Consider the following 13,153-nt stretch of genomic DNA (forward strand, 5'->3'; position numbering starts at 1 on the left):
GGAGCCAGCTGGGTAAAAGGGGGAAGAATACGTAACCGGAGTCTGAAAGAGTCCGGTTCTGTTGCTGGCCCGTCATTTCCTGGCTCTGTGTGGTCTTGGATGGGTGTTCTCGCCTGTGTGCCCAGGTAAAGTGTGGGTAATCAGCGTGTCGTGATACTTTCCCCAGGTGGTCAGGCTCAGGCGACATCGTTGAGAATGACGTTGTATGTTAAGGTGCTTTGTAAGCTTAAGGTGCTTATATAAGTGTAAGTGGTTATTATTTTTGAATCAGCTGGTTCAGTAATCATGGAGCTAGGGTCTTGGAGTTGGTAGTGGACATGGCTCGTCTTGGGAAAGGTGCTTCCTCCAGCCTAATGACTGAATTAACAAGCGATGATTTCTAAAAGGTCAAAGTATAGTGGTACCTCGGTTTTCAGACGTAATCCACGAGTTCTGAATGTTCGAAAATAGCCACCAGCTAGGCCTCAGGATCTTGCACATCAAAAGCCTTGTGACATGTTCGAAAACCGAAGCATACTTCCGGATTTACGGCGTTCTTAAACCAAAATGTTCGTCAGTGGAGATGTTCATCAATGGAGACATTCGAAAACCGAGGTACCACTGTAGTTATTTTCTAAGGCATTGATCTTAAGCAGTGAAGAGTAGACCAAAGATATCTCTCATTTCCCTTAATTACTTACAAACTTACCTCAACTCTCTTTTCTTAATCATTTTCAAGAGAATTAATCTCCAAAGACTTGAGCCATTCATTTATGTAATGAGTGAATTTCTCTCATATGTGTTAGGGGAATTGAGAAAAGTCATAGTCACTTAAATTATTTTCTGTATTCTGTGGTTCAGTGGAACTCCAAAAATAGGATTTCCGAGGTTGCAGGTTGCCGGTTCCCTACCACTGAGCCTGTAACTGAGCCTACTGAGTTACAGTGGCTGCTTACCTGAGCGCCAGGGGCCTCATCCTGAGTTGTAAAACCATTCACGCCTTTTCCTCATGCTCTCTCCTTTTCTCCTACAGAGAACACTGTTTGGTTCTGTTGGAATTTGGATTGTAAGCCTGTGTGTTCTTCATATGCTTTGTGATTTTTTTTTTTTTAAACAGCAGCCACATCTCCTGGTTTTTGCCCTCAGGGAATGCATCATTTTTTTAGAGCCTATTATCATCAGACGCTTCCATCTCTCAGCCATTCGAGTTGGTTTCCTTCTTTCCTTTCGGTGTGAGGTGTGGGAAGCTCTCTTAACCTTGAAGAACACCAGGCACTGTAGTCCTTACTTTATTCAAGTGATGGGTTAAAGCAAAGCTGACCTCTTTCATGTTTTAAAAATTCATTTGTTTCTGCTAGTTTCCAGTTTAGATCCACTCAGTTGTGAAAAAATGCAATACTCTATAATTTGGCAAGTATTGGTGTAAAGTATGTTTGTCCTACAACATCACGGAGCTTATTCAGTTCTACCCTAGGTGATTTGATTATTTATTGCAGGCCCTCTTTCAGGTATTTTGCAGAAACAGAGAGCCATTTACTAAAGCTTTCCTCTGATCACTGAATCTGATAGAGGTTCTTTTGCAGTAAGATCGCGGTCAGGGCAGTAAGAACTATTGTGGTAAAACAGGGTAAAAGCATTTCATACTTTGCTTTCTCCGGTCTGGCAAAGCAAAGCAAAGAAATGGTCTATTCTGACTATCACTTAATAATACTTACTGTCTTTTAAGCCTCTAACCTCTCATGACTAATGTTAAATCTTATTGCATTTGAACATCAATGAGACCTCAGTTAATACTTTGCACAGATTCTAGTTAGTCTGGAGGTTAAGGGGTGAATATGTCCTTTTGGTGTTTTCTTTCTGGCTGACACATTAGTTTATTCACTCTGCTTCAAATGAATAAATTTCTGTGCCAGCCAGGATCCTAACAAAAGAAGCTGGGTAAGTATATGAATATTTTTTTGAAAAACCTATTTAGCATCATAAAAGTAAATGGTGAAATTTTAAGGTATAGTTACCATTTTTCATTTTTTTAAAAAGATTTTGATTAAATGTAGCTAACATACTTTATAGCAGTCATTTATCATTTTTCTTATTTTCTGTAAATGAATAATTAAGTCGAACAGTCATTTCGCAGGTCGGACTTCTAGAAAATAATTGTATGTGGGTACTGTAGCCATCGTTGGCACGAACCTCACCCTCATCCTGGAGGGGAGTTGATGAAAATGAGCCCCCCCTGCTTTGTGATAACAGAGCTAGAGTACGTTAACACACTGAAATAGTAACTCAGCTTTTCTGTGGAAACCACATGTTCACAGGATGAGTGATTTTGTTTCGCAGATGCAGCATTTAAAATCCTGAATCCCATGACTGTTCCAAGATTTTTTCGGCTGAATAGCAACAACGCCTTGATAGAGTTCTTGCTGGAGGTGAGAGGGAGACTGTCTCACGGGTGGGGAGAGAAGCGGCGTCCTGCACGCCTGGTAGTGTCCAGGCACGTAAACGCAGGAGGAACGTGTCATCTTCTTTTTAAGGGGACTCCTGAGATAAGAGAACATTACCTCGACTCTAAAAAAGACGTAGACCATCACCTGAAGTCAGCCTGCGAGCAGTTTATTCAGCAGCAGACCAAGCAGTTCGTAGAGCAGCTGGAGGAGTTCATGACGAAGGTATGGGCCTGGCTGCATTTTCTGTAAAGTGACTTGGAACTCGACCCTGCGTTTCTCTTGTGAAAACTCGGGCAGAAGGAGATAGTAAGCCCAAGGCTTAGTGATTCCGTCTAGGAAATCACCGTGTTTCTTTCTATGGAAGCTTTTTATGTTGGACTTTTAGATAAAAACTGCTTGGAGAGTTTTTGGTTTTTCAGTGAAAGAGTGCTAATATTGCAAAGCTGTTTATAGCAGATCTCTGGTTAGCTGTGTTCTGTTTATCCACCTTGAGGGTATCTGCACGTGGCCTGCAACTCACTTTTCCTGGGTGAGGACCTCCGTGGCAGCGGCACAGTCCTGCCTGTCAGGGTTCCTAGTTCTTAACTGGGTGAATTATTTCCCTCTTTGTTTTCCATGCTGTTTCTCCCTTCCATTTTGCATGGATGTTTGAGAATTGAAGATTTTACATCATTGCATTGTTAATTACCAGGTATATATGGGTTTATAATCATCTATCTCTGTCTCCTCGCTAAAATCCATCAGCTGGCTAATGTCAGCAATAAAAACTTTAGATCATTGCTGTTTTAACTTTCCTGTTTCAACCTAATCATTAAGAAAAAAAATTTAAGTTTGGTACTAAGAATTTTTCTCCTAAAGATGTTTAAAAATTCTTGAAATTAACTTTATTAGCCTCTACTGCTTGTCCAGATTTGTATTAGAAGACATCATAGAAAGAATAAAAACATCACAGCCCTTTATCTTTTACATGTACTTCTCTAAGTCTTAACTGGGGAGATAAGATGTAGGTACGAAATGGCCAGGGCACAGCTAAGCAAACTGCTCATCGGTGACTGCTGCTGGGTCCACCAACACTAACTTGCCTGAAGCCTGAGATAAAAACAGACCATGCTCGTTTTAAAAAAATAATAAATAACCTAAAAAGCAAATAGAAATGTTAAACTAGTCAGACTACTCTTGTTGATCATTGGCATATACTAATTGTTTAGTGGATTTTAGTCCTCTTCTGTCAAGTATTTGGAGTATGTGTGTTTGTTTTTTGTTCAACCACATAAATTAAAAAAGAGGGTGGTGGTAGAAATGTTTTCATCCAGGTATTAATTTTAAAAAGTGGTACAAGTATTGATACTTTGTAATTTACAGATGAGTTTTCATACTTTTTACTGAGATCGTCTTCATGGAAACCAGCTTATAGATCAGAGTGTGTGTTTTGGGAAGAGCACCCACATTAGCACTGGTAGGAAATGCGACAGGTGAATATTTTGCAGTCATCAGCACAATGAAACTTCCTATAGAAGCAAGTTGATTATAGTGAAATCTAACATCAGAGGGTTTTTGTTTTTGTAAGAAAAGCACAGTTTCTCTGAAATCAAGAGAATGAACAGTTGCTGATACAGTGTTCGAGCTGACCTTAGTAGAAGTTTGGTAAACCTGTTCCCGCCGTGCAGTTGGGCATTTTGCAAGACTCTGGACACTGCAAACACTGTTTTTAAAATTAGAGGTTTGTATAGAAAAGACATGCTCCACGTGTGAGTTTCATACTGGTTCTCCATGGACTTGTGCATGACTTAGTGGGGACCTCGGAGCGGCTGTCCAAGCAGCTCTCGTTACTCGCCTCGCTGTGGACCGGTCGGGGCAGGCCCTCCCCTGAGCGGCACTGAGAAGCCAATCCCCCTTTCTCAGTCTGGGGTCCCCTTGCTCACATCATTCGCAGTCGTCTCATTTGTCCTGACCAACCCCGGGCCTCACTGGTCCTCGCTGAGTATTCCAGTCACAATATTTAGCAGAGGACTGAGCATCCCTTTTATGTCACCTTATTCCAAATTCAGGTGCCTTCCCTGTCCTGTTGGGCATAGAGTGAGTCAGGGGCAAACACACGCACACACCACACGCACGTGCACACACCTGCACAGGCGTACCATGGAAGCACTGGGTTCACACGCATGTAGCGAGCATTTCTGACACGGCTTCTTAGACGCTGTGGACCAAACATTTTCACCTTTTCCTGGTGACTCTTACCATTATTTTGGATAGCAGAGCCAGACAGATTTAAAAACTTTGAAATGATTTTTTTAAAGGTAAATCTGCAAGTGCAGAATCTTTGCCTCTTTTATTGTAGTTGGCATTTTATAGGGCAGCCAGTGCTAGCACCTGGATAAATGGTTGTAAGAAAAACAGCACCACAGGTACACAAAGGAAACAGTATTTCACCTTTCATTTGGCTGTTTGCTTGTCGGTCTTGTATTTACAGTTTGGATGTACACGGGCAGTGAGGGTGCGAGAAGGGGCGGTTTGGGTTAAGTTTTTAAGAAAGAAACAAACAGAGACAATGCAGTTAAATCTCTCCGAAGGCCAGGGGTCTCTCAGTCTCAGAGGACTGGAGCCCAGAATAAGGCCGACTGGAGGTTTTATTGATAGGTACACAAATACAAGAAAGTAATATTGTTTCTTACACAGTCTGTGAGACTCATACATCATAGCAGACAAATGTTTATTCCAATCACCCTGTGTCTGTAAACAGCCGAAGCACAAGGTCCCATGATGTCTTACCTAAGGTATGTACCTTCTCAGGGTCAAGTCTCTCATATTGTAACAGCTCCGTTGAGATAAGTGGAGAGAACTGATCTTTGTTGTCCTCATGACTTCTCTCACAAACAGGTGCCAGGGAAAAGCCAGAGCCCGCAACAGCTTTTCCCAGGCAGGGGGAGGGGAGGCAAGGCCCCATCCCATATTCTTCTAAGACAGCTCATTGGGGGTCCCCACTCGATCCCGCCTGGCTTAGGTTGTATCTCCCATGAGATATCTTACCCGTCTTTGGCTGCAAACCATCTTTTGGGGACCAGACAGAGAGACATAAGGTGTAAACACAAGGATGGAACAGAGTCCCAGAAAGGCACAGTCTTACAGACTCTTCTTTCCTTAAGGAAAGACACGGGGGGACAGTTGGCTAGGCTGTTGTGTGACTACAGTTCTCGTCAACCAAATGTCCTCAGCTTGCTTCTAAGTGTGGACTGATTTTATAAACACATCTGGGTTTGCATAATGCAGCAAACTGGGGGAGCGAGTAGAGGGCATTCTGAGGTTGTCAGAAGACTCGTTTTTGAGCCTAAAGACTCAAGGTTTGATTCTGATCTCTGATCCCCTACCCCTGTCTACTCCTCTAAGTTGGCTTTTTGGTTTAAGTAGCTCTTTCCTTGGCCTCTTCATGTTGAAATGCTTCCTTTTCACTAATTCCCATTACATCCCTGGGACCTGGAGTAAGGAAAACAACTTCACTTCCCAGATTGAGAACATCAACTTTTGCAGAGCGACTTAGCATACATGAGATACACATTTCTACATCTTAATGGTCTAGTGTAAACATTCTGGTTTTTTGGTATAATTCATGAAATTTCTTGAGAAAAGTAAAAAGTCCTAGAAGAACATGCATGCTCTATTGCCTTATTTCCTGCTCCTTAGAGAATAACCTTTTCTCCAAGTATTTGAATGGCCCTAGGGAATGGAATACTGTTCTAAGTGTTGGGGGTGGAGGTTTGTAGGAAAACATTTGGGTCAGGTATTGTCTATCAAACTCAAAAACTGTTGATACATATTTTTAATTGTTCTGGAATTTCATTGTACCGCATATTAAAACAAGCTCCTAAGTACAACTTGGATTGGCCGTGGGTGTTCTAGAAAGAGTATAGCATTTCGAGTCAGGAAAGTTGAGCTCTAGGCCCCCTCTGCACCTCCTGACTGAAATGGCAGGCAAGTCACTGACTTTCTCCAAGCCTCAATTTTCTGCTGTCTGCAGTGCAGCCAGCTGTTGCAGCCCTCCGCCTTTCTTAAGTTAGTATGAGGACCCAAACAAAGTCACATACATAAGAGTGCTTTGCAACTATAAGCTGCAGATTCGAAGTGGTGTTTGCTTTAGCAAAAAATCTGAATGACAGCATGTTATAGAAAGTACAATTTCAAGTTTATAGCTAAGCCAAAAGTTATAGCTAAGCTAAAAGTTTCCCCTGGTGGGACCACTTTATGCTAAAAACTCAGGTTTCTACTTAGCAATATTCATTTTCTTTCAAGCAATTTGCTGAAGTGTTGCAAGTTTATTCGTAGTATTTCCTCTGAAGTGTTATTAATTTCCTCAGCAACACTACAAATGAAAACATTTTTTCTTGATGAGGTATGTTTAATAGAATTTGACCTATAAATTTAATTTCTGTTCTCAAGGAGTTAGAACCTAATGGGAAATCAAGATAGGAAATACGTGAAATTAAGATGTCATTATGAGACAGGTAGGCCTGTGTTCGTCCTATAGGGTTGTAAAAAAAGATGGGCTAACTGGGGAAAGCATGAAGAGAATGCTCCTTGAGGTTTAACTTCAAGTGTGTTATCTAGGCAGTGAATAGAGATGAATACGCAAGTATTTGTTTTCAATACACAGATAATTATGTGCAGCCTAAGTATGTGTCATTATGAAATTGGTTAAATTCTGGAATTATCAGTGGAGTAATAGGCAGCCATTACTATTGAAACATACTGTTGGATACAGAAAAATGTCCAGAATTCCCATTTGAGTGGGGAAAACAATTTTCAGAATACCGTGTTACTATTTTGTAAGTGTATACACAGTCGTATCTCTATATATTTGTGTTGGAAAATATTTGAGAGCAGTGCTAAAAGCTCAGTGACTTGCCACCATTTCTGTCAGGAGACGCGGGGGATGTCTAGAGCTCAGCTTTCCTCACTCAAAATGCTGTGCTCTTTCCAGAACACCCACGTCCAGTCCAAACATTACTTAAGAGTTTGTTTTAAGCCATATTTGTGTGTCCTCCTTTATGAGAAATCTAAAGAAGTTGGTGCTCACATTTTTCTAATGCGCTTCCGAGTGAGGCCAAGGTCATGGCCTGGCCTGGCCCTTTGGCCCCTAACTGTCTGTTTTTAAGGAATGTTTACGCAGTTTCTGTCCTTCGCCCTTCCCAGCTACACCTTGGCTGCACTGTAATTGGCACCTTAAGAACGTCTTGTCTGAGAACCTCACTGTACTTTCTTTGGTTCTGTTCTCGGTGCTGAAGCTGAGGAATAAAAAGATGAGTGGGAGGGGACATCCCAGGGTACGTGCAGCACTGGGGCCACTGTGCCTGTTGGTGCTTTTGGAAAGTCTTGGTTTTTTAAATATCATTCTGTCTGCCTGTGATGTACCGAAAGGATCCTCTAGGTATAAAGGAGATTTTGTCCAGCTGCTGACGTTTTTCTAATAACATACAATAATTTAATGTTAACATAACCGTCCTCTTAGAGTTCTATTTGGTGTTGACTGACTTTTCTCTAGGTCCTCATTTTGGTGTCCCTACACCCCCAAATGTTGCAGGCAGAATGCCTGCTGTCATTGGTGTGGTTTGTTTTTTTTGTTTGTTTGGTTTTGTTTTTTTTTTTTTTGCACTACCATTGATATGATTTTTTGCCTTGGAATCACAGAAGAGGTTTTGGAATGATGCACATTCCAAAGAGGGTTGCACATTTGATTATCATTATGTTTTAATAGGTTCAAATGGTGGTATGTATCCTTTGAGAGAAGTACTAGTTTAATTTATCATGAGTGAAATGAAATTTTTTCTTTTTTTCTCTACTAGGTTTCAGCATTAAAAACAATGGCCAGTCAGGGAGGACCCAAGTACACCCTGTCACAGCAGCCATGGGCACAGCCAGGTATCATTCATATTTTACTGTTAGGGATTTTTTGTTTTAGGATATTGATTAATTTGCATTTATACAGTCCTTGCTCTGAGGGCTTAGAGTTGGTTTCCTACTCTTACAGTGGTTTGGGTTAGTACAAAATGCAATCTGGAGCTTACAGGTCTTAATTCACCTAAAGTGTACACACACACACACACACACACACACACACACACAGTTAGAAATCAGACGTGGTTTAGATGGAAACACAGTCTGTTGGTCTGTACGTTCACTTTTCATTGTGCTACAGCTTTGATGAAAGTACTGTATTTGATAGTATGAAGTTAGGGAGAGAATGCAAGTATTTTCAAGCATTATATGAAGAAATGTTGGACATTATTTTGTTCCACATTTTATGCAAGTTACACACTCTGTTTAACATTTTAGAGTGTTTGAAAACAATTATAAAAATCCTGGTGTCAGGAGTCAGCAGGCCATATCATTCTCTGATTGGCATGTATGCTTGAGATATTCCCAATCTTATTCTTTCCTAAATATAAATTTCTTTTTGTATCAAAAGGTGGGTTTTTTTTTCCTTGACTAACTTTGTGGGGTATTTTTGGTACATTTTGTGACGTTAAACCAGAGTAAGTAATGTTTTTAGATTGGTATTTCTGGCCATCCCCTGGTCCATATTATGATAGAGACCCTATGAAACTAAAAAGGCAAAAGAATCAGTGTTTTCATCTTGGGTGAGCTGTGTCCAAGTCGGTAGGGAAGCTTTTTCCTCAGAGTGAGAGAGCCAGAGAGTGATTCTGTGTTAGCGTCCACAAAGAATTGACTGTCGACGGGCATGTACTCTGGAAGTAGGTTTTTAATATGATTGGTTTTCCATATGCAGATGATTATGTCTGTCAGGTATTTATTTCTTTTGGGAAAAAGAATTGAGGCCATTCTAAAATTTTCAGTTATTATTTAATGCCTCCGGTTAATTTGAAGCTGAACTAAGAAGTTGAAAGACTAGCTATGTATCTCTTAGGAAGATTTGTAATGTAGAGAATTAGCAGTTGTATTTGAAAGGAAGGCAGGATTTTATTTCAAAAATTTGTCATGTGAATTGTGTTGATGTCAGTATAGGTTTGCATTGATTTGCTTTATTGAAAATAAAGTTTGTGACATGCTTTAGGCCTTTTGTGTACTGTGTGAGGGAGACAGTGAGTGTTAGGACGTCTTTATTCTTTTTGACCTTTTTATTGTGTGTGAGATTGAAGTCTTTGCCCTCCTGCTCAAGGACAGAGAGCATACTTGATGGCTGTAGTACGTTCTGTCAGAAGAAAGAAAACCAGATTCTTTTACTGACAACACTGGAAATTCTAACCATGGTGGGTCTGGTGGTGACCACCTTCTGACAACCCCCTATCCCCACAGGCAGGAGCAACCTTGTTGGTCCATAACTCAGTACGTTCTAGAAAGAATTCTGATCATCTTTGGATTCACTGGGCCTTGGGCTCAAGGTTTCGGCCACTTACAGAGCCTGTTTAGAAATAGGAACTGATTTTATTTTGAATGTTTATGTAAATGAAACTCTTGGGTGTAATCTTTCTTAAACTAGGTGGAAACAGTAAATAGGCGGAGGCATATTAGCACCTCCAAGCCCAGGGGCTTCATGCACAGGCCCATGGGAAGGTCCTTGTTCACTCACAGTGGGGGCTGTCATTTTCTCAAGTGGAGCCCTGATAGGACCCCGTATGTTAGGTGTACTGTGCTCTCAGCATTACTAGAATTGTCAGTAGTGAAGATGGAAGGAAACTGACAAGCGCGGTTGAAACAGGCCTTGCTGTTTTGTCATTTGACCCGTTTTTTCTGAGTGAGGAGGTCTTGGTGAATCCAGCCAGGGCACTTCCGTTTACGTCATCGTTTCTTCTGCCCCATTTAGCCACACACAGCTGTGGAGTTGCTGTTTCTCGATCTGTCATACAGGAAGCCCATATATACATGTCAAAGAGAGATTTGGGGGCCTCTGACCCCCAAATCAGAAAGAGCTGAGGGCCTTGTCTTGGGCCTCTGGAAACCCAGGGTTACTGGTTCATGCAGACTTGATCAGGTTCCCGGGGGTCATTTCATGATAAACTCATAGGAGATCGAGTTATAAATTAGGATACCATTTTGTTAATTTACAAAATGGAAATCCATCTGGGAAATTCTTCTTTTTAGGAATTGGGTGATACAGTAGCCTCAGTTATCCACAGGGGGTACTGTCCAGGCCCCCCAATGGATGCCTGAACCTGAGGGTGGTACTGAGCGCTACACATGCTGTGCTTTTTCCTGTGCATTCCATGCACTTTACGGCTTCTCTGAGGCAAGTCTGAATTGCCAGCGCCGTGCTCCTGCGCTTTGGGGCCATCATTACGTTAAAACCAGGGCGACTTGAGCACAAGCACTGCATTACCCGACAGCCAATCTGATAACAGCCAATCTGATAACAGACAGCCGCTAAGTGAAAAATGGGCAGGGAGCCTACACAGCCTGGAGACGCTGGACAAAAGGGTGATCATGTCCTAGGCGGGGCAGAGAGGGATGGCGAGATTTCATCACAATACTCTGGACGGTGTGCAGTTTAAAACTTATGAATTATTTATTTCTGGAAATTTCCATGTAATAGTTTTGAACCGTGGCTGACTGAGGGTAGCTGAAACCATGGGAAGTGAAACCGTAGATAAGGGAGGACGACTGTACTTTATTTACGAGGCTCCGCACATACCTTTTGGTGATCGGGGCTCTGACAAGTGTCTCAGTGTGTTCGTGGTGATAGAACCGGAGCCTGTGCAATGAACTGTGTTAAAGGAGCCGTCATCTTCTTTATGGAAAAGGAGCGATTCCTGGATTATTTGTTCTTTCTTCTTCACAGCATTGGCACTTTCTTAACCCTGCTATACAGAACCCTCCTCAATTAAAAAATGGTTTTTAACATGGTATACAATTTGAATTGTGATGTAAAATGAAAAGTAATTCTATTCTCTGCGTCCAAACTGATCCTCTCAAGGGTAACCACTACTAATGATTTCTTTCCCCAAATTATTTATGTATATACGGACTTAAAACATGTTATACAAATAAGATGATACTGTATCCCTCGCTTTTTTAAAACTTATTCTGTATTTTGGAGCCCTTTCTGTATCAGCCTGTCCAGCTCCACGCTTTCTGTTGAATGGATACGTAAAATACATCAGTATAGCACAATTTCTTTCATAATTTTATTAGTGGTATTTAAATTATTTTTAGTTGGTTTGTGTTTCCATACGCTCTTTAACAAACATCCTTATACACATACATTTCGGTATGTCGTGAGTATATCCAAAGTAAATTTCTAGCAGTAGAAATGGTAAGTGAACGAGTATGTGTACTTTCAGTTTTGCTGGGCTTTGCCTGGTGCCCATCCAAAGTGGCTGAACGAGCTTACGCTCCCCGCAGCAGTGGACGAGGGTGTCTGCCCCCACGCCTCTGCCAACCTGTATTCACAGTCTTCGTCATTTTTTTTTAACTTTTATCTATTTTAAGTGTGTTTTTCCAGGACCCATCAGCTCCAAGTCAAGTAGTTGTTTCAGTCTAGTTGTTGAGGGCGCAGCTCACAGTGGCCCATGTGGGGATCCAACCAGCAAGTTTGCTGTTAAGAGCACCGCGCTCTAACCAACTGAGCTCACCGGCCGCCCCCGTAATTTTTACCAATATGAAAATTTCAGTTTTAATACGCATTTCTTTAGTTATGAATGAGGTTGAGTATCTTTGAAATTATTAATCAGCCTTTTCCTTTGTAACTTTCTAGGTAATTTTCTCTTTTAAGTACTTCATATATATTACTACTCTTCCATTTTAACTTCTTTTCAGACAACGCACCTAGGCTACATAATTATTTCAGTTACAATTTTCTGGAATTCTGTTCCCTTTCTGATAATACACTGGAAGAATGTAACAGATGAATTTTTAATTCCCATTAAATATCTGCGGATATTTTCTGAATGGTCTTGCGAGGCTGAAAGTATCACTCACTCTGAGTCAGCTCTGCATATGAGGCAGCTCGGTGTTTAGTTTACCTTTGCTCTTATCTCCAGATCCCAAAGGCCCCTCTGAATGTCCTGAGGCATGCCCAGGGAAGTTCTTTTTGCTGCCATAAACCTGGGGATTAGAATTTTGTGTTTAGTAGATACTTAATGTTTATAGGGCTTGTAAAGTAAACTTGGTAAATAAACAAGAAAAGTGCAAGAAGTTCTTTGGGGAAATAAAGAGTCTTTGATACTTTTCTCTCCATTTATTCCCCTCTGAATGAAAATGGAAATGTTTCTTCTCTTTTTCTTTGTGACACTCACGAGGTTAATTTCTTTCCAGCAAAGGTCGGTGACCTTGTAGCAAGTGTCTACAAGACAATAAAATCAAAGCTGCCTCTGACATTGAGAAGTATGTCATTGTATCTCTCCAATAAAGATACTGAGTTCATCTTGTTTAAACCTGTTAGGGTGAGTATCGAGATAATTTATTTGAATGTTGGCCAATCGCTTCCTGAGTTCTTCCGTTGTCTGCCATTTTCCTCTTCCTGCAGACATTTCAAAAGGTTGGTGTACTGTTCTAGTGAAGGTGACCAATAATCACTGTGATTCTTGACAGGCTTGCAAAGCTTGCAGCTGTCTGATTGTATCTTTTTTCCCCTACCCTCACTTTGTCTTCAGTTCTTTATGTTAGCTTTGGCACTAAGGTAATTTCTACCTAAAAGTAGAAATTAGTAAATTAATAAATAACAAATCAGACCCTCGCACTGCATATAGCCCAGCACTTGAGAGAGCAGCATTTCAGGAATTAGG

General features: G+C 41.1%; 1 protein-coding gene across 1 annotated transcript in view; it reads left to right on the plus strand.

Annotated features, from left to right (window-relative positions):
- COG3 (component of oligomeric golgi complex 3) overlaps window positions 1-13,153 on the plus strand; it is a 53,822-nt gene that overhangs the window by 33,763 nt on the left and 6,906 nt on the right. The window contains exons 18-21 of the mRNA XM_081047018.1: window positions 2,317-2,405; window positions 2,511-2,645; window positions 8,258-8,333; window positions 12,684-12,811. Of these exons, the coding sequence (XP_080903144.1) occupies window positions 2,317-2,405; window positions 2,511-2,645; window positions 8,258-8,333; window positions 12,684-12,811 (428 nt within the window). The remainder of the gene's footprint in view (window positions 1-2,316; window positions 2,406-2,510; window positions 2,646-8,257; window positions 8,334-12,683; window positions 12,812-13,153) is intronic.

The sequence above is a fragment of the Rhinolophus hipposideros genome (assembly GCF_964194185.1).
Source record: "Rhinolophus hipposideros genome assembly, chromosome: 4".
NCBI classification, from domain to species: Eukaryota; Metazoa; Chordata; class Mammalia; order Chiroptera; family Rhinolophidae; genus Rhinolophus; species Rhinolophus hipposideros.